This window comes from Patiria miniata, unplaced genomic scaffold (genome assembly GCF_015706575.1).
Source record: "Patiria miniata isolate m_02_andy unplaced genomic scaffold, ASM1570657v1 HiC_scaffold_7, whole genome shotgun sequence".
Lineage (NCBI taxonomy): Eukaryota > Metazoa > Echinodermata > Asteroidea > Valvatida > Asterinidae > Patiria > Patiria miniata.
In genome coordinates this window covers 18,230,432-18,252,114 of record NW_024037074.1, presented here as the reverse complement: position 1 = coordinate 18,252,114, position 21,683 = coordinate 18,230,432, and the positions used below count along the sequence as shown (strand labels likewise).

Sequence of the window (21,683 nt, the reverse complement as noted above, 5' to 3'; positions counted from 1 at the left end):
TTTGCATAAAATGAACATTTGTATCATGAACAGCGCCCCCAGTGTCATGTGCTGTCAAGCCCTCCCCCACCTAGCTTTCAGAATTTCTACGGCGGGGCAATTTTATGATTTTTAGTCATCCCCCATCCCCCCACTCGCCAACTCGGATTTACGCCACTGGTTCGTACGTTGACTCCAACTAAACGACTCATCCAACCCACCCCCTTGAAAAATGTTGGACTTCGATACGTTACCCTTAATTCCCTGTTAAGAAAATCTTGGATCCCCCACTGGTTTATGCCATTTTACATTATGGTTCACCGTCATAAAACAACTCAGGCAAAAGCTGACTCATTTGAAAAGCCTAAGAACCTAACTATCATATCGGCTTTCCTTCTGACATGTATGGAATTCTAAAGACAAGTCTTTCACATTGTAACATTTCAAAATGTTTGATAAAAATTCAGGCATTCCATTGAAAGCCTATACAAAAAACGTATCATAAAGAAATTGTCAAGATATCCGATGAATGACCATTATTTATACAAGAGGAGATATTTTCAAACAATCATTAATTCATGTTGGACCTACTTTAGACAGCTCTGAAGTCCTCGTGAGGAACTTCTTAAGTGTAATTTTCTCCCCTTAAAAACAAAACATTCACTTAGAATCAGAACTCAATCATCTGTGTATTATGTATATCTGTCTTCAGCAATTATGTTTAAAACTGTGTACAAAGGATATCATTATGTGACTTTATGTGACTTTTCGTTATACACCACAAATCCAGTAAAAATATTTGACTAAATACTGAGTATATACGGCCTTAAAGAAAATATGGAATGATATGATACATGAACTAGCATCACTTCTTATAGCAACCAAATATCAAACTCAATCATCTGTGTACTATGTATATATCTCTTCAGCAATTATGTTTGAAAGTGTGAACAAAGGATATCATTATGTGACTGTATGTGAATTTTCGTTATACCCCACAAATCCAGTAAAAATATTTGATTAAACACTGAGTATAAACGGCCTTAAAGTAAATATGGAATGATATATAAATCAACGAGCATCACTTTAGTTTTTGATACCAACCAAATATCAAGCAGTTTACTTTTTCTGGTTTTACTCTTCCCAAAAAGCAATTAAATGTATCTCAGTGAGAACAAAACACACTGTACAATAAACATTAAAACAAACGCTATTGCAACATTTTCTTCCAAAGCTAAATTCAAGTTCTTCGGTTATAAATGTACTACAAAATGTGTACCTACAATTGGCGGCGCCAGAATTTTTTCTAGAGGGGGGCAAAACATATTTCCCCCCCAAAATTCCTGTATTTCTCAACATATTCTCGGTTTCTCAGTTTTAGGGGGGGGCAGGGACATTTTGCCCCCCCCCACTCATTAAATTTACACCACTATGACTTAGCGCCTCTTCTTTTTTTTGCTTTTCCGGGGGGGGGGGGGGCAAGCACCCCCCTTGCCCCCCCCCCCCCCCCCCCCCCCCTTGTGACGCCCATGGTACCTACCACAACCTTTCCGAACACTTCAATAAAGCCTCGCTTTGCTATTGTTCAGAAACTTACTTTTCTTCTTCTTGGTTAGATAAATCTTTCATTACAATTACATGAACTTCAAAGAATATATACGCCTGTAAAGTGATAACCATTAATTTCAAACACTCTTCACCCATGTAAAAGTAATAAAATGTCAGCAAAAGTATAAACTTGTAGGCCTTTATCAAAATTAAATTTTGTCTGGAAGATCTGTGCATGTACAGATGTGCTAAAAAGTGCAACATTCAGAAAACACAATTTAATAATTAAAACCGTTTAATGTTTTTCCTTCAATGACATTATATATTACATTAACGCCTGACTGATTCTCAATCCACTTCTTTTTACCCCATTCATTTTGGGTCCCTAGATCCAGAAATACAATCAATCAAGTGAAAGGTTGTACATTTTACTTGGGCCACTCTCAGCGAAAATCGCATTTTCGTAAGCGCTGCCAGACTTGTTCATGTCATCACTCGCACTCTTAGAGGTTGTTGTTTCGCGAACCTCACATTCATTAGCGCTATCAGACTTGTCCACGTTATCACTCACACTCTCATTAGAAGTTGCTGTTTCGAAAACCTCATATTCATTGCCAGACTTGTTCATGTCATCACTCGCACTCTTAGAAGTTGTTGTGTCGCGAACCTCACATTCATTAGCGCAATCAGACTTGTCCACGTCATCACTCACACTCTTAAAAAAAGTGGTTTCGCGAACCTCATTTTCAGCGCTGTCAGACTTGATCATGTCATCACTCATACCATTAGAAGTTGTTGCTTCGTAATTTTCATTTCCAACCATTTCAGACTTGTTCATGTTATAACTCAAACTTTTAGTCGATGGATCTTGCACGGAACTGCCCTCTCCTCTGGTGCTAATCGTGTACTTACCAGTACGGAAGGTGCTGCTCAGGTGTCCCTCCTTCTTTCCTCTTACCAGGTTACTCACATGTTCTCGGATCTTCTCCTGGCGAACGACAAACAGCAGAAAGATGAGCAGGCCCTGAAGTGAGTTCACCACAGCAAAGATCCACTGGAAGGCGAAACTGGAAGCATCGAAGATGGACAGCAGACCGAAGACCCAGGTCAGGCCCAGTAGGACAGAGACTGAGGCCATGTTCTGCAGGCGCTTCACGACCTTAGTTCGCTTGCTGTTACCCTCGGAGGTGTCCTTGATTTTGCTCGCACTGCAAGTCAGCTTACGGAGGACGAGCACGAAGACGACAACATTGAACAGGAGGATGATACCAATGATGAGCAGCTGGCCGTAGTAGAAAGCAGCCCCAGGCTTTAAGAAGCAACTGAAGGGTACAAATAATAACAATAATGTCAGCCCACAGTCTTCGGGCACCTAGGTAGAGCCTGCACTGACTTCATGTTATGAGGACAGACAATGGCTTCCCATCCTGTGAGATTTCATCGGTACAGTATACGCTTCATAACGATTCTTACTTTTGTGCAGTCTGACTGAAAGATCCCATTAGAGTAACCCTAAAATGCCATTTTGGTGTGATGTTTCCTGATGGATGCCTTGCTAAGTCTACAATTTAGACCTTACATGGTTGTCTTTCAAATAATCGGCTACGACCACGAGAAGCAAGGAGAATTATAATCTTCTTGGCACATTGAATGTCTGCTCAATAACCTGTGTTGGGCATTTTGTTGGCGAATCGTACTTCAATTGAAACAGCAGAACCAAAAACCCCAACCACCATGATTATATCTTCAAAGCAACTCGTTTGAAACTAAGATTTATGCCATTCATGTACCTGTGTTCATTATCGTACTGCTCATGATCCACTGCCAAAATCACAGTGATGACAAGTGCAGGAAATCCTGCAAGTTTAAAAGAGAAATATGAGAATAATTCAGCTGATGACTTGTACCAGCCCGCATAAGGCCTAAACCGTCATACAATAACAAGAAAGCAATTAAGATATTAAGAATGAAAACGAGTGATCAAACATATCCGTAATAGAGGTCTTCAAAATTGATTTTATATTCTTCTGATAGATATGCATGATCCATAGGATAAAGTTTGTAATTATCAGATGGATAGGATTTTAAAGAACACTTGAGCGCACTGATCGAGGTAGCTACCGGTGATGTGTTATGTATACATACAAGATGGCTACCCACACAAAGAACCAAATCACATGCTTGCATGCGTGTACACGATAATAGAGGGCACTGTGCATAATTACTGGTACAGTTCAATGACCCCTATGAATGCATACATTCATTACAAAGCGTACTTGAAAATAATGTTTTTATCCTACGTATGCTCGGAGCATAGATTAATATCTTGTGTTTCCATCTCATTGGCCTCGTGGCGCAATTGGTTTCCATGGCACATTCCCCAACCAGCCAAATGTCTCACAAGTGATTTACGTTGTGCTATATACCTACCCCAGGCTACAAGGGACGCCTTGATCATGAAGTGCTGCACGTCGGCATTGAATATCTTGACCAGCTTCAGGTACAGGTTAGCAGCCTCCACGCCCATCCATGCCACGGAGGTCAGGGCAAAGAAGTGCATCAAGACAGCTGCAGCGATGCATCCAGCGCGGGAGGAGGAGGAGGTCTTCTCGACACCTGCCAAGAAGACGAGATACAGGAGCAGCAAGGAGCAGCAGAAACTGATGAGGATACGGCTGGCTGTCTTCGATCTCAACGACCTATTGTTGGATTAATGGGGAAACATTCTGTGACTCAAAATGACTAAACTGCTCGTCAGCTGAAATCGCAAAATATACGTGAGATTGTTGTTGTATGGTCAGGCATGGGCAGGTGAGAAAGGAATACATTGTCTATACCTCAATCAGACCTTGATTGCAATCAGCATTGTTAGCACACAAAGTTGGAAGGTGCATCAATTACCTTATGGCCGAATATATGAGGATGGTGATAACGAGTGACACGATAGAGACACTACATCCAAGCTTGCTGATGACATCCAAGGCAAAACTGGCATACTTCTGACCGTGAATATTCTGCGAAGGAACACACGAAAGAATAACATTATGGGATAGTGAAAGTATGCATGCAAAGCTTCCATGTCACCCGAAATGTTGTGAAGTTCCCTTGAAAATCAGATTTTAAAGAGCCTCCCTTAGAGCCAACACTCTCTTATCTTCAACTGGGTTCCACCTCTGTGTATGTCTCTACGTCCATGCACGATGCTAATCGATGCCCCTCATATCCTAGTACTAATCAATTCTCTTTGGGAATATGCAACCCTCCAGGTGAATCACACTTGAGAAGACTTACTGTTGGTCAAAAATAAATGTGTATATACTGTCTCACCACAAGTACAGCGAAGTTGGTGGCGTGGTCACACAGGCATACTGTTCGCCCGTTGACGGCAGGTCCCTTCCTGCAGCCTTCAGTCGACCAATCACCGATGCCGTCACGAAGATTGAAGTCCCAGAAGACACATTGCTCCAATCGATTTGGGTCTTCATTGGGACCTGTCACCTGTTATTGACACTGGACTATTACAATTATTTCAAGTTATGTTAATGAATCATGACGATAGATTGTGACCAGTGCCAAATGTTTCGTCTCAGCAGTGCAGCCCTAAATTAATTGCTGAACTACATGTATATTAATGTTCACACTTTCTACAGGTACTATGAGATGGAACTAAATAGCACTATACCTACAAGCTGGAGGGAGCAATTTGCACAGGTGTTTTCACATTGTTTTTCTGAAACTGAAACACCTATTTGGTACCCAAGCTGTATAGCATGTACATTTTGCTTGTAAGACGAGTTCAGACTTAGGCCTAGTACTCTGTACACATGTTTAAGCTTTTATGAATGATGAATTTTAATGATTGTATGGTGAAAAATGTATTAAAACAAAAATACGGGTGCAAAAAGGAACCCTTAAACATCTGAAAAAAATTTTGGTCTAAGAATACTTGTTAAGTCAAAAGTAAACAACTCTTGTCTCATCCTGTCCTGGCTCTTGCATCTGGAATTTTATCATTCTATAAATGCAGAGTCCAGAGTCTGGTATATTTTTGGTTTTTTGTAATTTGCTATTCATCTTTCGTTAAAATAGTTCAAAATGATTCTTATTTGTCGAGTACTGGTATAGTTTGCTTTTAATATAATCACTCTTGGACTACATCAGAATTATAGAACCATAGATGACAGATGTAACAGGGACAAGAAAAGAATGTATACCCCAAATGTATAGAGTGACCCGGATATGAGCAGCTCAGAATATAATGCGATAATCAAGTCATCGGACTAAAGTCCAATTTATAAGTCTTACCTGACTTACTTGCAGGTTGAAAGCGTTGACCACGGGACTTTCAGGCGGGAGGCCATTGATGACAGTATTCAGCACACTGGCAGATACGATACGACTGCCGATGGTAAGGGGAGTGTCCGTGGACTGGCTGTTGTCTACCATTTCGGAGTGGAAGAGGTTGCTGCTGTCATACATGACAAAACTAATTGGCACGGCGCTACCTGATAGCAAGTGGAAAAACAATACAGAGGAAAGCAGGGAATCATAAAAAATGAGAATATATGATTTTGTCTTAAACCATATGTCAGATCTCTAGAGTGATAGGTCAAAATTCCTCAAGTGTGACATTAATTTTTCCTGTCCCTTTTTTCCCTTGGTATTATGTAATTTGCTGTTCAAGTAAAAACAAAAGTGCCTTTTACGATTACGATTTTTTAATAAAATTTGTTCGGTAAGTGGGTAGTTTGCTATATCATAATCATCAGATTTACAAAAGCATACATGTAAGATGGAACAGGGACAGGAAAAAAGTGGATCCCAAATGTATAGAATGACCAGATGTGATTTTCCAAAACCCCATTATCATCACAATAAATATTGATTTCTTAATATCTATGGATATATTTTCCTTTTCAACAGTAACGACTGACCTTAGTACACTTTGTATGTATGCAAAAGAAAAAAAAAGAATTTAGACGGGGTTTTGGACATCTCTTGATAAACTCACATTTGTGCTCACATTTTCTTCTCAGAGTTACAAACAAGACAGTGCTGTATCAAAGGTCAGTCAGAAACTTTGGAAGATAAATTAACACATCTGATTCGGACAGCAAACATTTCAATGACACTGCGTCTTAAACCTTTAAGTCATATAATTCTTAGGGAAAACAGGTTTATTTGTTCTTTTGGATGTGCATTTTAAGTTTGTCCCAACTTGACAATCCGCCAGTGTTAAAAGCGTACTTACCAGGAGGATGATTCTTCAGTATCTCTGCAGGGAGTTCTATGGATGCTTCCACCTCCTCCAAGGGGATCTCATCATCGGAACCTTGGTAAACATCAATGTCGTCATCGGCCAGGGAATCGCTGTCGTTTCCCCCAGAAATAGCCCCAAACCCAACCCCGTTGCTGAGTAACTTGGGGTCGAAATTCATTGCCACGACAGCGACGCTGGTAGTGATCTCGCTGACGTTCTTTCCTGCCGCGAGGACGTTGGAGATTTGCTTCTCTAAGGCTTGGACAATACGCGAGGAGGAATTGGCCACTCTTGACGTGTCGTTGAATTTCTTGGCATCAACTTGAAGGAGGTTATTGACCACCTTGACAACACTCGCTGTCACCTGTTTAACAGTGCACAGATTTAGAGTACAACTATATAAGCTCTGGCAACTCGAGTTTCTACAAGTCACTTTGGTGTCGGTCGGTCACCAAACGAAAATGACCAAAAATGAACCCTCTCAAATTGTCTCATAAAAGTTTACTATAAGTGCCAAATTTTAATTGTCCAAAAAAAATCAAACAACGTACATTAAATACTTGACAATAATTGTTTTTAACAATTTGTGAAGTTGTTTTATGAAAGTTGTGTAATTGGAGGCAAGATAATTTGTGATAATGTTATAGTCAGGTGATATTTTTGTACGCTTCAAACTTAGGAAGTTAGGGGGCTTCTACACATATGTCACTATACATCACCCCTGCCTCTGGCCCTGTGTCAGTTTAATGAGTCTCCAGGGCGTAGGAGTGAGGACAAAGTTGCATTATGTAGGTCACTATTATTTTGCATTGTGACTTTCAACAAATGGGAAAATCTTATTTCAACTGCCAATCACGACCATGCTAGACGGCCAGAGCTTAATGTGCAGTTGCACTTGTTTTTGCGAAAGCTCGCTCGTCAACGTGACAAACAAGCTTTACAGTTTTACCAAATGATATATACTTCGTGACTAAGAGTGAAGTAAAATATAAAGATATCCTATCGTGCATTTTTGTTTCTTCGCAACTACCTTGTACAATGTACATGCAAACAACGTATTACCTTCAATGAATTAAACAATTTTATAGTTTTACATAAATATCACGGAGTCTCTTGTGTAGCTTACCTCTGGCGACGTGTCTTGAATGTTCACAATGTTATCCAGAATGTCAGCGGCAGAGGCTACCGAATTGTCATCGACTGAAGACGTGTCATTGGTCAACGTGGCGAGAGATTCAGCTGTTTGCTCCACATTATCCTGAGTCACCATGCTATTTATCTAAAGTAAGTAACATGGGAAAAAGAAAACGAAGAGATTATTAATTTGAGTTTGGGTTTAGGTTGAGATTGTTGTGCAAAGAGAGTCAGTGATCGGATCGGTCAAAGGTAACAGTTATTTGGTTCATACACTTTAATAAACCCATTTAATAGAGTGACTGTATCAGTATAATGACAACAAAGGACGATGGGAAAAACCTTTTTTTTATATAAATATTGCTGTCTCTTCGCAAAAAGAGACCATGCAAAAGGAGCACTACTTCTTTAACAACAATAACTTCACTCAAATTTCACTCACTTTGATTGTCTTGGATGATGCAAGTCCTGCATGATTGGTGACAGTCAACGTGAGGAAGTAGTCGAAGTTGCCATCAATGTTGGATGCATCTATGTTGATCCCGTAGTCAGCATCATAACAGTCGCCGATAGGGATACAGAAGCACCTGTCGGACTCACAGTCCTCAAAATCCTGAGTGGGAGGGGAGAAAACAATTGGAATTTATTATGATTATTCTTCTTTTTTTATTCCAGATGGATCTCGATGAAGTATAAATTTTGGAAAATTGTTTATACATTGTAAACCAAGAGCATTTCGCAAGACACACCCAGTAGGGTATTTTATATTAGAACTCTCTTAGGACCTACTGTAATGCAAAGTACACTTTTCGAAGACATACATGTAACTTTGCGAAATATTAAGACGTTCTGGAACTGGAAAGGAAATGAAACTCCATTGAGAATGTGAGGAATTTGGGGAGGGCAGATTGTGAAAACATTTACATATATCACCTTTTTTAAATACAAAAATGACACAATTATTTTCGAGGCAAGGTCAATCGGGTGAAGGTTTTTGTAAACCGAGCATTTGCAACGTTTTTTTTTTTTTTCAATTTCATATTGCTAGCTCACTCAGTTTGGTAAAATATCTCAGTTTCCTTACCGCATTTAATTTCTTGGCTGCCACTGTCTGGCTGCCATGTTCCATCTCTGTGCCAGTGTGGTTGTCAAAGAGAAGCAACTCGATGGTCCTTACTCCGCTGTGAATGTCGTAAGTCCTCCATTCCACACTGATGATGAAAATATAATTTGACGCTTTGTAATTACTTTATATGAAGAACAATGTCGGCCAAAACCATAGCCAAACTTGTATCTAACATCAAAACCAGACCAGAGAGCAAAGCCCAAACACGCTTGAAACGAAACAAAGTCAAGTTAAATCCAGTGCGGCTTTCACATACCTTATGCCCGCCAACTTTGGCACTGACAACAAATCTTCAATGACTGGCGGAGATGAATCAGCGTGAACCAACACACTGTCCCTCACAAAGTGACCAGCTAGGTCCCTGGCCTCCACCCAGAACCGAATGGAATCGCCGTCCACTAAGGTCAGGTTATAGCTCGCCTGTGTGTTTGTGCCTTCACTACTCCAGTTGTCCGAGTTGTCATCACTCACGTTGACGGCGTTCCTTCCACCACTGTGGTCGATGTCGTATAAGACGCGGAATTCGGTCACACCGAGGGCGTTAGGGACGGCTGCACGGCCACGCTTCCCAAAGTGCTGATCATAATCTACGAGAAAAATTGTATGTGTAATAAAACCAATATAATAGCTTCGGCTTGCGGTAACACCATGTGGTTTTGTCTACTTTTGCTCAGTAGATTTAGTGCCGATAAGAACTGTCCTGCTAGATCAAAACAGGAACTTGTCTTGCTTATTATGTACTTTCGCTAAGTACATTGGAAGGCGGTGGGACTTCTCGCAATTACCTTCGTTGAGCCTGAGTGAGATAAGTTTGGTCTCAACGTTTCGACTAGCCTGCTCTACTTTCAACTAGGCTGCTCAAGTTAGTCAAAGTCAAATATGTGTGTCCATTTGCAAAACCTTTGTCAAGTGTGGTAGAATGTTTTAATATTTATAAGTTATAAGCGTTAATAACGAATAACTGATATGCGAATTGTACAGAACATGATTTTCGAACAATGATTATTGTACCATGCTCTGCAGCCCTCAAAAGATGAGAGTTTTGACTGTCCAGACTTCTTCTTTCGCGGAATATTATCCTCCTTTTAAAAACAGCGTCATTACATGACAGCAACTTCTACACTATAAAGTATACAAACTCTGATATGTTAAACCTAACGAAATTTTGTTTATCAATACAACAATTTAAAACCCTGTGATAACTTAATGTACTAAACTCACCAGCATCAATGGTACCACCAACATAGGACCCAATGGGCTTCAACCATCCTTGGCTGTGATGACGTTCATTGATGAAATGCCCTGTCCAATCAAGCTGCACGGATGTCGCCCCTTTGCTGGGGTCTAGATTGGTCAACCACATGAAGTCAGTTTCTTCAGTCGCCGAGACCACGCACAGGGAGAAATTACTCTGAATGGTGACGTCGTCTGGATCGTTGTCAAAGAACACGAAGCGTCTGCTCTGTCTGACATTGCCGGCATTGTCGACAACACTGAGGATGACAGAATAAACGCCTGTAAGGAAGGAGAAAAAAAAGCATAGAGATTTAAATAATGTTTCATTCCACCGTATGATTCCAATTTAAAGATTATCAATGTAACTAGCCGCATTAAAAATATATTTACATTTTTTTTTTTACATAACTCTCTTATACGACTGATAAAAAAAAATCTAACTATCTATTTTTTTTTTAAATTCAGTATCTGAAATTACCCAAGTAATCTAAATCACACACTCACAACGTGCGATGTTAGCATTTTATCTGCAAATGGGTAACTAATAATAGCCTTTAACGGTTTCAGATCGAGAGACAGGCACATTCAAACCAATTCTTTTATACTGTTCATTTTGAATATACATTCGCCAAACCTAACATACCAGGATGAGGCAAAGTGACATTTTGACCAGATCGTGCTCCAGAATAAGCGGCGGGACTGTCAAAAATTTCTGTCAGCTGGTTACCATGGCTACCTGACAGCTGTCGCACTTCAAGGTCGTATTCTTTTGTGCCAGCGAGATCGTCTGTCCAGCCTTGCCAAGAAACATTAATTACTTCCTATCATGAAAATGAAGTTGAAAAGATTTAGAGTATACAGGGAAAAACTAGGTGTCAGTTATTGAGTAAACTCAAGCAGGACATACCAAGCCCAACCACTGGCACACCAGGCCCGAACCATGGGCACACAAGGCCAAACCATGACCACACCCGATCACAACCACGGCACAACGAAAACCAACCATGGGCAGGCGCCATGCAACCATTGGCACACCAGGCCCAACCATTGGCACACGTGATCCCCAAAACGGGCACATCAAGCCCACCAATGAGCACTAAGCCCCAAAAACTGGTACACCAGGCCCAACCACGTACATACTACCTGGCTAAAATATTATTACTCATCTATTCGTCAGTTACTATTCAACTTAGAATAATTGTACCATATTTGAAACTGAGATGTAACGGCTGCTATCGATAAAGCTACTAGAACTGCTATATCACAGATACAGGAGGTAGCATCACTCACGGTTGGACTTATGAAAGTCACTTCAAGCAAAGAGCACGGAACATGCTCTGTGCTTCAAGCATGAGGACAGAACCACGACTTTGAGAGGGGTTATGTATTATTCACTGAGTATATAAGACTTTTTAATAACTTGGTGATAATAGGCCTACAGTAAGTCATCCTATCCAATAAACAAAATGATTGGATACAAATCTTGGTGTTCTACACCCATCACCGAACAAGCTACACGAGAATCTAACCTGTGTGGTAACATCATTCTGTGTATCCAGCATGGTCCTCCGGCATCCTCTGCCATCATCCACACAGTGGTAAGGGTCAACAAAGTCAAAGGTGAACGTTGAGAAATTGGAGGATGTACTGCCATTGTAGTAGCGTGTAATGATACTGCTTGAATGGTCCCTGTCATAGAGTTCCATGTAGCCGCCACTTGTTGAATGTACATCACATCTTAGTCTGTAAAAGAGAGATTGTGAATTCAGAAAAATGAGTATACATATACATATTACCTCATTGAGAAAGAATGTACGCTCGGCTCACACAACTTGTTCAGTCAAGTAGTTAAAGTGACGAAACATTTTCCTAGGCATACTCCTTTCTCAGTACGATGTCCAAACTCATTTTTAAATGAGGGTAGTGATTAAGTTCATAATACTAACTAAATTATTAGAGTTTTGGCCAGAAACGTATGTATTGACAAAAGTAGGTTAGGACCTACACATCTCCTGTAGTTGGTGTCCACGCGTTGTAGTCTAAAGTGAAGGTGATTTCACAGGATACCAGATCTGTAGCAGGATTGTTTAGTTCGGACGAATTTCCAGTTGTCGATGTTGTACAATTCGTCGAGCCAATTGAATATGTAACATTCTGATCCCCTAGTGCATGGGGAAAATAAAACCAATTTGAAGAGTCCAGCAAGGATGAAAATGCCGTTGATTATTCGACAGTATTTTCCTTAAATGTCGTTTAAATTGTTGCGTACATAAAACACAAATGACATGCCACACAGTCCTTGTTTGCGTTTAAACACACTATAGACATTTATTTTGTCAGTTACTTTTGTACTTCACTAACATCTCTAGCCATCAAAATGCTTTCCATTTGACTCTTAACACGTATACCCACAAGGATAAACACAAAAAAAACCTATTAATTATTTCATATGTTATCAAATTAAAAAGGACATGCCATTCTTAACTTACGATTCACAACGGCTGTGGCTCGTGCCTCCACAACACCAAGCCCAATGCTTTGGATGTATGGATGTCCACCGCCACTAAGGTCTGGTAGACCAGTAGGCTGGTAAGAACTTGTCCAGTTGATCCTCAAGCTCACAAAGTCTTGTACGTTGGTGTAGACAGTGTCTGTACTGCCCTGGACGGTAGGGGATTCTAGAGTTGTTGTCCCATTGATCAGGGTGGCATGGTGCTCGGATAGGACTGGTGCTTGACTGATACCCACTGAATGAAAAGTCACAATTCAGTTACATTGCCAATCATGGGTACTAAAAAGAGACGACAATGTAAAATAACAACAAAAACTAACGCGGTTCACAATAGCTTCACCAGCTTGTACCTATGCTGCGTCTAGGATTCACTCAGTTCCCAACTAGATCGAATGCGGATGGGTCTCTTCCAGTATCCCGCTGATTTTCCGGGTTTATGCTCCGCCTAAAATTAAGGATTCCTGGTCATATTGTGGTATAGTTTTTGACATTTCAAGAGTGATTCACAGTGGTAAAAGTAATCTGACCCTTGGGCAATTCAATTTGTTTTGGATTTTACTTTATGTGAAATACCACTGTAAATCTGCTTCCTATAGGTGTTGTCATTGAGAATGTCACTGCGAAAAAAAAAGTTATAAAATCTGAATTATGAAATGTAAACGAAATATATAGATCGATTTTAGAGCGGAGGGAGAGGTATAAGGAATTAGGAGGAGAAATGTCAATTTGTGTCTGCATGCCTATACATGATTTAAATCAGTAGTTACCGCAATAGTGTAGGGCCATTAACCTCAGTGGGTTATAGCAAGTTCACACAAGCCTTCCAGGCATAGCATTTATGATTTGTAAGGCAGGCACATACTGTAAGGAATCCTTATTAGAAACTAAAGTGAATAAAGTTAAGAGCTCAAAATATAATACTTTTTTTTCTTGTCCCTGTTACATCTTGCATTTATGTTTTTATGCCTGTAATGGCAGCCACTCCTTAATGCATTCAACCTCCAAAAGCGATAATGAATAGCATGGACTACCTACCCGACAAATAATAACTTGTTTAAAGTACCCATGTATCAGATACAGGGAAATGCCACACTTTGGACCCTGATTTTATAAAATGACCAATGTTAATTATGAATAATAAAAGTTGCTTAAGAAGCCATATTGATATTTACCCAGTGATAACTACATTGAAATATTATAAGATGGAATTTTTGCGCCGGGGTGATATAATCAAAAAAAAAAAATTCCATCTTATGATAGTTTATGCGGTACCCGCTGCTATGTACATCAGATTCGAACCGGCCAACCGATCCCGTTAGCTCGGTGGTCGAGTGGTAAGACATCTGCACTAGAAAGCAGGAGGTCGTGGGTTCGAGTCCCACCCGAGTGATTTTTTCCAACTTTCACTCGGGAGGTAACACACTGAGTATACAGTGTTTAAAACGTCGGTGAAGGGCAAAACCTAATTTGATTTACATTGAAATAACCTGGAGCTTAACTACTTTATTATTGATAATCGAAAATTAAGAGGTAGTTTAAAATAACGCCACAAACTCACTTGTTCTGCAGTCAGTGCCTGAGAATCCACTGCTGCATGTGCACTGGGAATTTGTGCAGGATCCCGGGTAGCAGGCATTGCTGTCACTCCTCCATGAACATTGCTCTGACAAAATAGGAGCAAAAAATTGAACATCAGAGCAAGTAAACTGCGAGCTATTAATGACTGCAACAAAACGAAAATGAAGCGAAGGAATTAATTTGTTTACCAAATATATTTTTTGGGTACAGAAAAACAGCAGCAGCAGCGGTCGATGGGGAAAGAAAATGATATAACGAGATTCAAGTTGAGGAAGAGATTCAGGATGAAGTTCAGGATGAGAGTGACGTTAGGGATGAGGTTACGGATGAGGGAGAGGTTGACGATAAGGTTGAGGATGAGGTTGAGGTTCAGGATGAGGCTGATGATGAGGTTGATAAAGAGGTTTAGGATGAGCTTAAGGATAACAAAGAAGTTTAGGATGAGGTTGAGGATGATAAAGATGTTTAGGATGAGGTTGATAAAGATGTTTACGATGAGGTTGATTAAGAGGTTTAGGATGATGATAAAGATGTTGAAAATGAGTATGGATTGAGGAAGAGATTCGGGATAAGGTTAAGGATGAAAATGAGGATGAAGATGAGGCTTAGGTTGAGGTTGAGGGCGAGGTGACGTTCTGGATGAGATTTGGGGTGAAGGTGATAATGTAGTTGAAGATGAAAACGTACTAATGCATTGCCTCATGTTATCACTCTTGTTGTACGCTGATCCCAGCGCTGACCCATAATCACCATCACATCGATCACATCTCTGGTCTGAGGAAGTGCTACAAAATACCTCAAGGCAGTTCGCGATGGTTGTACACCCTACACAAAGTAGATGCAATGTTTATTTTTTATCAGTTGAAGACTTAGACTTTGAATACTTAAATCTAGGTCAGGTTGTCATGATAAAACAGGATATGTTTAACTTCAATTTCAATTTCTTGGCTTAAGAACTCATTTGACATGTCTCTACCCAGTAACCTGATAGCAAAAGTGAAACCGTCGTCCACATTAATGTGAAAAGCTGTTATACACTCTCCCAAAGTCCAAATGTTAAATCACTAAAATTGGTCGGTCCCAACACTTATTTGGCTATGTCCTTTTGAGACAAAAGTCCGAGTAACTGTTCTAAGTGAATCAAAAATGATGTCATGGATAAAAGCAGTTTATGTCATTAAAGCTTTTTCGTGATCACTCACGATCGCATCGTGGAGAGTAGAAGCCTCGGTTACAGTTGCTGCAGTAGTTAGGACTTGTGCAAGCCCCTCCGTTGGTACACGAGACAGTAGAGCCAAAACAAATGGCTAAGAACGAAAAACAAGAATGAAATGTGTGATCTTTGCTGAAAACTCAGTTCAAATTCAAGACGATATTTGCCAGTCGTTTAAGACCAAACCATCGAAAATGTTATTGAAAACGCTTGGAGTGAAAACCAGGCTGCCTAGATCGGTGACCTGATTGGTCTGATTCTTTTGGTATCAATTAACGAAATTAACTTACGAGTTGAGCAACCAGTTGATGTACTTCCGGTCCATCCTGTGCAACACCGGTAGCAGGTTACAGACCTAAACAAAAATTATGAAATGCTTGTATTTGGAGCAAAATACTTATGAGGCTAGGCCTCGTCTGCTTCTCGGTCCATAGCTTATGGATACTTTATGTGGACATCCCTTCTGTTCTTAACTTGTGCATGCACATTTGAAAAACGTTGCCATGATTTTTTTTAATGTTCTACATTTTGCACGCAGTAGCCCGCATTCAATTGATGCCTCTTAGATTGTTTCAGAATTATGAACAACGTGCGGATCTGTGCAAGTCTACATAACATCTCAAGATCCTGCATCGTGGGGACACTGTCCACACAGCGACAGTTCAATGACAAATACAGCTGGATTAAACTTAAATGAAATCAAGTCACACTATGTATAGTTTGTTGGAATATAAAGGGGACATTGGGAATATGGTAATACATGTAATAAAAACGAGGACGATGCATGATGGAATAAAGTTTTTAGGCCTTGCCTCGGTCCTTATTGGGGAAAACAGAACTCAGACCATGTAGAAGTGTAAATAATACAAACCGGTGTCTGGTACATCTGCTCCAGCCCTGAAAACCGCAGCTTGTGGTGTAACGTTGAGAGCAGCTATACCCACACACCGTGGCCCTGGATGACAGATAAGGAGAAAACAACCATTTCTTCTATTTTAATTAATCATACAGGATGAGTAAAAAAAAGCAGAACCCAAACCTCCAAAATTAAATTTTTCATATTTAAAACAATATGTAGCACCAAAATAATAATGACTGGAAAGCCATTTTCATAAGCTACTTGTGTTTTAGATGAAACAATTACTGAAATTGCTCAATCCGTTCAAAGAATATCACCATTTCAACACAATAATCCTAAAACCTCTTTCGTCTAAAACATGCGATTTCAAGAACCGTCGTCACAATTGTCTTCAAACATCACCAGCGATAAAACCTCAGTTTAAAAGCTACAAATATTCAACAAAGTCCTTTTGAAGGCTTGTCTTTTAAAAAAAAAGGTGGATTTTATACATCATATTGTTTGCCTAACCAGGAATGTTAATCAAGATATTGTGTACTACAGTTGTTGACAGTTGTTGAAACAAGTATTCTGTGTCATTCTCTTTGTTGTTCCAAACAGTCAGAATACACGATAAATTGTTTGTTTGTTTTTGTTGGACGAGACAGGTTTTAGGTCATTGCGTTTAAATGGTGCTATTCTTTGAACGGATTGAGCAATTTCAGTAATTTCTAATAGCTTATGAAATTGGCTTTCCAGTCATTATTATTTTGGTGCTACATATTTTTTTTAATATGAAATATATTTTTTGGGGTGTGGGTTCCGCTTTTTTGACTCACCATGTATGCCACTCTGATACACAGGCAGTTAGGTTTTATTGGAAACGACCGCTCATGCACCCCATGTAGGCCTATACCGACGTGATTTGCAATTTTCGTTTTGCGTCATCAAGAGTTCGTGGGGGAAAAAGGGCTTTGGAAAATCGAAAGGGTTTCGGGGAGGGGGTCTCCGCACTTTGACTGTGGGTTGCACTATTCACAGAAACTAATTAGTTATGCGAACAAAATGAATATGTACAAATACACTCGATTTGTGTCCTTTCACAAGAGTTTTGACACATGCGACGTTGTTAATGATACCCATGTATAATTTTGTGCAGGGCTGTGGGTCTACTGTACTACAGTATACAGTGTGTATCAAAACAATGCTAACAAAATACAACGAAATGCCAGACGTAGCATGAGTAACCAACATAGATAAAAATAGGTATGGTTTGATAGATACGCCTTTCCACTTTAAACTGAGACATCAAATGTCCAATAGACAAAGTTATGAGTAATTGTCCAAGAGAGGTTAAATTGACCATGGGACCAAGTTTTCAATTTTAGGCATTGGGACAAAGGTAGCCTAATTGCCTGTGTGTGGATATTTGCCTGGCCTGCACAAAAATGTGTTTAGCGAGTAAACGCAATTCTAAACACTTTCTTGCTATCACCTCATGCTAAAAATGTTTAGCATGTAAACATGTTTACAAACTGATAGCAAGAAAGTGTTTAGAATTATGTTTACTCGCTAAACACATTTTTGTAGGCCACGCAATTATCCACGAAGGGGCTATTACTATTAGGCTACCTTTGTCCCTATGCCTAAAATTGAAAACTTGGTCCCATGGTCAATTTGAACTCTCTTGGAAAATTACTCATAACTCTGTCAAAAATTATCAGATTTGGACGTTTGATGTCTCATTTTAAAGTGGAAAGGATTATTTTCCAAACACTACCTATATTATCAATGTTGGTTACACATTCTACGTCTGACATTCCGTTGTATTTTGTTTGAAATTTATTTGATACACACTGTATATAGCCGCTGTTTGGTCCGCTACAGGCAGTTGTTAGTGTTTATAGTCATTTTGAGAGTTATACATTTTAATATTGAGATAGTACAATACAAATGTGACCTGCCATAGCATAATGAGGAATAGCCCCCACATTTGACTTTTCAAGTTATGTACATAACGTTAAGGCGCAAATCATTGGCTTTCCAATGATTCCAAATTGATTTCTTTAGCTGGATCTATGCTAATGATATGCCACAGGAACTTCAACAGTGTCCCGCCAATCTTCACCAACCTCACTTCGAGAAAAACGGCTTTGAATAAAAAGATACGCATTGCGCCGCCAACGGCAGTGATACACGATCTTCACTTTCTCCACTTTTGGGGGTATTGTTTCCCAATAAAAATGCGTAGTGTGAATCTTGGTTACCTTGACTACTCAAAAATACAAAACAACCAATACAAATCTTGACATGATTTTTCTACTATATCAAACTTACGGTGTCGATTACTCAAAACAAGGTTTTAGGGGACATTCCTCATTTTGCCTCAGTAGGTAACAAATGCTATTGGGAACCGAGAACCGAGTGCATAAATGTAGCTCAGTAATGATATTGAAAATCAATGAGCAGATGGGCATTCATTTGTGCACTGGAACATTAAAAAAATGAGAAAGAAACACTCACTGTGATAGTGGTAAATTAATTGCAGTGAGGATTGCGATCCAGCAAAATAACAACATTGTGTCCGGTCGAAGCCTCAAATTCAAGCCAAACCTGTAAAAGAAATTGTGTTTTTGATAATAGACTTTAGACAAGCCGGAGTTGTCGGATCGGATGTGCGACGGTCAGTGTTAATGTACACAGTCATCACTGCCCATAAACGCCCGCACCGATATCACCACTATGGCAATTTATCTCGTGGCTATCAGCATTAAAACATAAGTATGAAATACATGGTACAGATCAGTGTGGGAGTCCAATTTCTACATCCTGTGACGAAGATATACCACCTCTAAGGATATACTTCTGCCAAAGTTTGCTTAAAAAAAAGCCACCATCCGTTGATGTGTTGTACCCGTTAAGTTTGTACAAAGCCCCTGTCGAATATTCAGGAACGCTTGAAAGTTTTTCGTTTACTGTAATCAAAGTCATCCACCAATCACGGAGACTCTCTAAATGTTGTCCAAGGTTGGTTTAGTTTGTTCACTTTTTTCTTTCATTGAAAGCATTACCAGTGAAAGTAAACGTGAATTTACTCGTACAAATGCACTTGTTTACTCGTGTATTTGTTTACCAATACAGTCTAAGAATCAAATTTTAAAAATAAAAACTTCGAGACTATGCGATTAAGCTAAATGAGACGTTTGTTGGGATTTTTTTATTTGGATATACAGGCCAAAATGGGGACACTTCATCACATCACTGTATCACATCTCTTGGTGTTCCAACTTCCATAGTTTTTGAACTAAAGATGGTATCAGCATGCGGTTTTTACAACAATAACGGTGAGATTGTGCTCTTTTCAAATCTGTAATAAAAATATGACCATGCAGGGTCGACAAACGACTCATGTAGCTTGATCGCATCAAATTATTCCCATGAACTAGTGTAACGAATTAAGGGGGAAAAAGCAATTTAAGGCAAAATAAACGCCTTAACTTTATTGATTTATAACAAACTCACCTTGCAATGAGCGAGTGCTGTGTTCCTTCAGCACAGTGCTGCAACTCTCTGGCGAGTTTTGGCCCCCGCACAGGTCTTTGTTGAGTTGGCAAAATAAATATGACTGGTTCCTGTTTGGTTTTTATTGTTCAGGGATCAACGTCAACCCAGTGTTCCTGAACCCGTGTGCTTCGGGTAAACCTTCCGCAATTTCCAGCATAAAGACATGTATAGTGACGCACATGGGATATTATGTGGCGTACCTAGAAATTGTCATGTGATGGAATGGGGGAGGAGTTAAATACTGCAGAAAGATTTATGTTCCGACCATATTTGGAAATTCGGAGCGAGTGCGAAGGAGGGCACCATGTACTTGACGCTCAGACACTGTTCATGATGAAATAAGCCAAAACGTACGTAGGCCAAGGGTAACATTTTATACCCTTCCAGCAGTTATACTGTCACGGTTATACTTTACTTTATATCCAATTATTTGCCTCGGGTGACTTCTGTTCTTGTTTCCCCATGCACTCCCTTTTGGTTCAGGTCGAGGCCAATTAATTACGAATTTGGTCCATTTTGTTCCCTATAACGTTTCATCGTTAGTGAAGTTAGGGACTGGACGTTTAGAGTGAAAATCACTCTTATATTTGATTGAAATAGTCAGAAAAAAAGAATCAGTTCAGTCTAAGCTCGAGTGAAAACTCGATTTTTACGATTGAACAAATTTCACTCTAAAACGTTTAGTCCCTAGTTTCCGACTGTGGGAGTAAATCTTCACTCGAATGGAGTGAATTTCATCATCTTTTAAATTTAGAGCGTAAAATGGGTCTTTGGAGCAGTCAATTTATGGAATCATTCAAAGTGGTTTAATAAGTAAACAGCGAAATTGTGCCATAAAGGATTCCTGATGAGAATTCTTCAACATTACAAAGAACATAAAATTGGATTGATATTTAAACTCCCTTGATTTATTTCTGACGATTTTGTTGAGAAGAATAGCTTCATATATATGCCTAGCCCGATTCGGCCACTTTTCAGTGTTCACAAACCGAGAATCCCATTAATGGCAGAAGAGCTATATTGTTTAGAATAACCATCATTGCCGGGTCTATATGTACTCAGCTTGTTAGCGAAAGTACTAGAGTAGAATAATTTGCTGGAAATCATTTCCTGGGCAAAAATTCTGACAAACGTGTAAATATGAACCAGATAAATTGTGCACGCATGCCTGCATGGGAGCCGAAAGGGCCTATAGTCAACCCACAGGTAAACGGGTAAACAAGCATTGTGCCCGTTATGGTGAACAATTAATTTGGGGTACCAATGCCCTACTGGTACGGCAAGCTCATGACGACAAGGGAACAAACAGTGGTACCAACATTCACAAATGTCGATGCATTGTATAAAGTGCTACTCACCCCGACGGGTAAAGGTATTTAGGCTCTCAAACCAGCCGTTACAAAACAGCCCATACAAAGAGCGATATTTTTTCAGACTATCGGCAGACTACGCAGACAGAGATTGATTGAAAAAAAAAGTTTTATGTCAGACATATTGTACACAAATCTTGAGGAAATAAATGAAATCGGCAGACAGGTTCAAAACACATTCCAATAGAGTGGCCCTGAACTGCAGCCGATGGTAATTTTGGGGTCATTGTGAGAGTGCCTTTGCTACGTGTTTATTAAACGCAAACAATGAAACACGCACCACAACTGATGTAAACAACTGACAAAACTCAAAAACTACACAAAA

At 39.7% G+C, this 21,683-nt stretch overlaps 1 protein-coding gene across 1 annotated transcript; it reads right to left on the bottom strand.

Annotated features, from left to right (window-relative positions):
* Positions 1-1,507: 1,507 nt before the first annotated feature.
* Positions 1,508-20,174, bottom strand: LOC119718928. The gene is made up of 23 exons (XM_038188362.1): positions 19,947-20,174; positions 18,948-19,037; positions 16,458-16,541; positions 15,877-15,941; positions 15,576-15,680; positions 15,061-15,198; positions 14,354-14,458; positions 12,773-13,030; positions 12,289-12,445; positions 11,813-12,026; positions 10,927-11,104; positions 10,269-10,562; positions 9,304-9,634; positions 9,006-9,132; positions 8,364-8,534; positions 7,914-8,066; positions 6,779-7,151; positions 5,833-6,032; positions 4,855-5,025; positions 4,429-4,541; positions 3,958-4,226; positions 3,318-3,384; positions 1,508-2,849 (listed from the first exon to the last, which is right to left on the bottom strand). The coding sequence occupies exons 2-23, from the start codon at positions 19,001-19,003 to the stop codon at positions 1,931-1,933; spliced, it is 4,548 nt and encodes a 1,515-aa protein (XP_038044290.1). The 5' UTR covers positions 19,004-19,037; positions 19,947-20,174; the 3' UTR covers positions 1,508-1,930.
* Between the last annotated feature and the right edge of the window lie 1,509 nt (positions 20,175-21,683).

Excerpts from the sequence above, each read along its gene's own strand:
- LOC119718928 (XM_038188362.1), bottom strand. The coding sequence starts at position 19,003 with ATGTTGTTATTTTGCTGGATCGCAATCCTCACTGCAATTAATTTACCA. Across the intron at positions 12,027-12,288 it reads ACACCAACTACAGGAGATGT|ACTAAGATGTGATGTACATT; the intron begins GTAGGTCCTAAC and ends TCTCTTTTACAG. Across the intron at positions 8,067-8,363 it reads CATCATCCAAGACAATCAAA|ATAAATAGCATGGTGACTCA; the intron begins GTGAGTGAAATT and ends TACTTACTTTAG.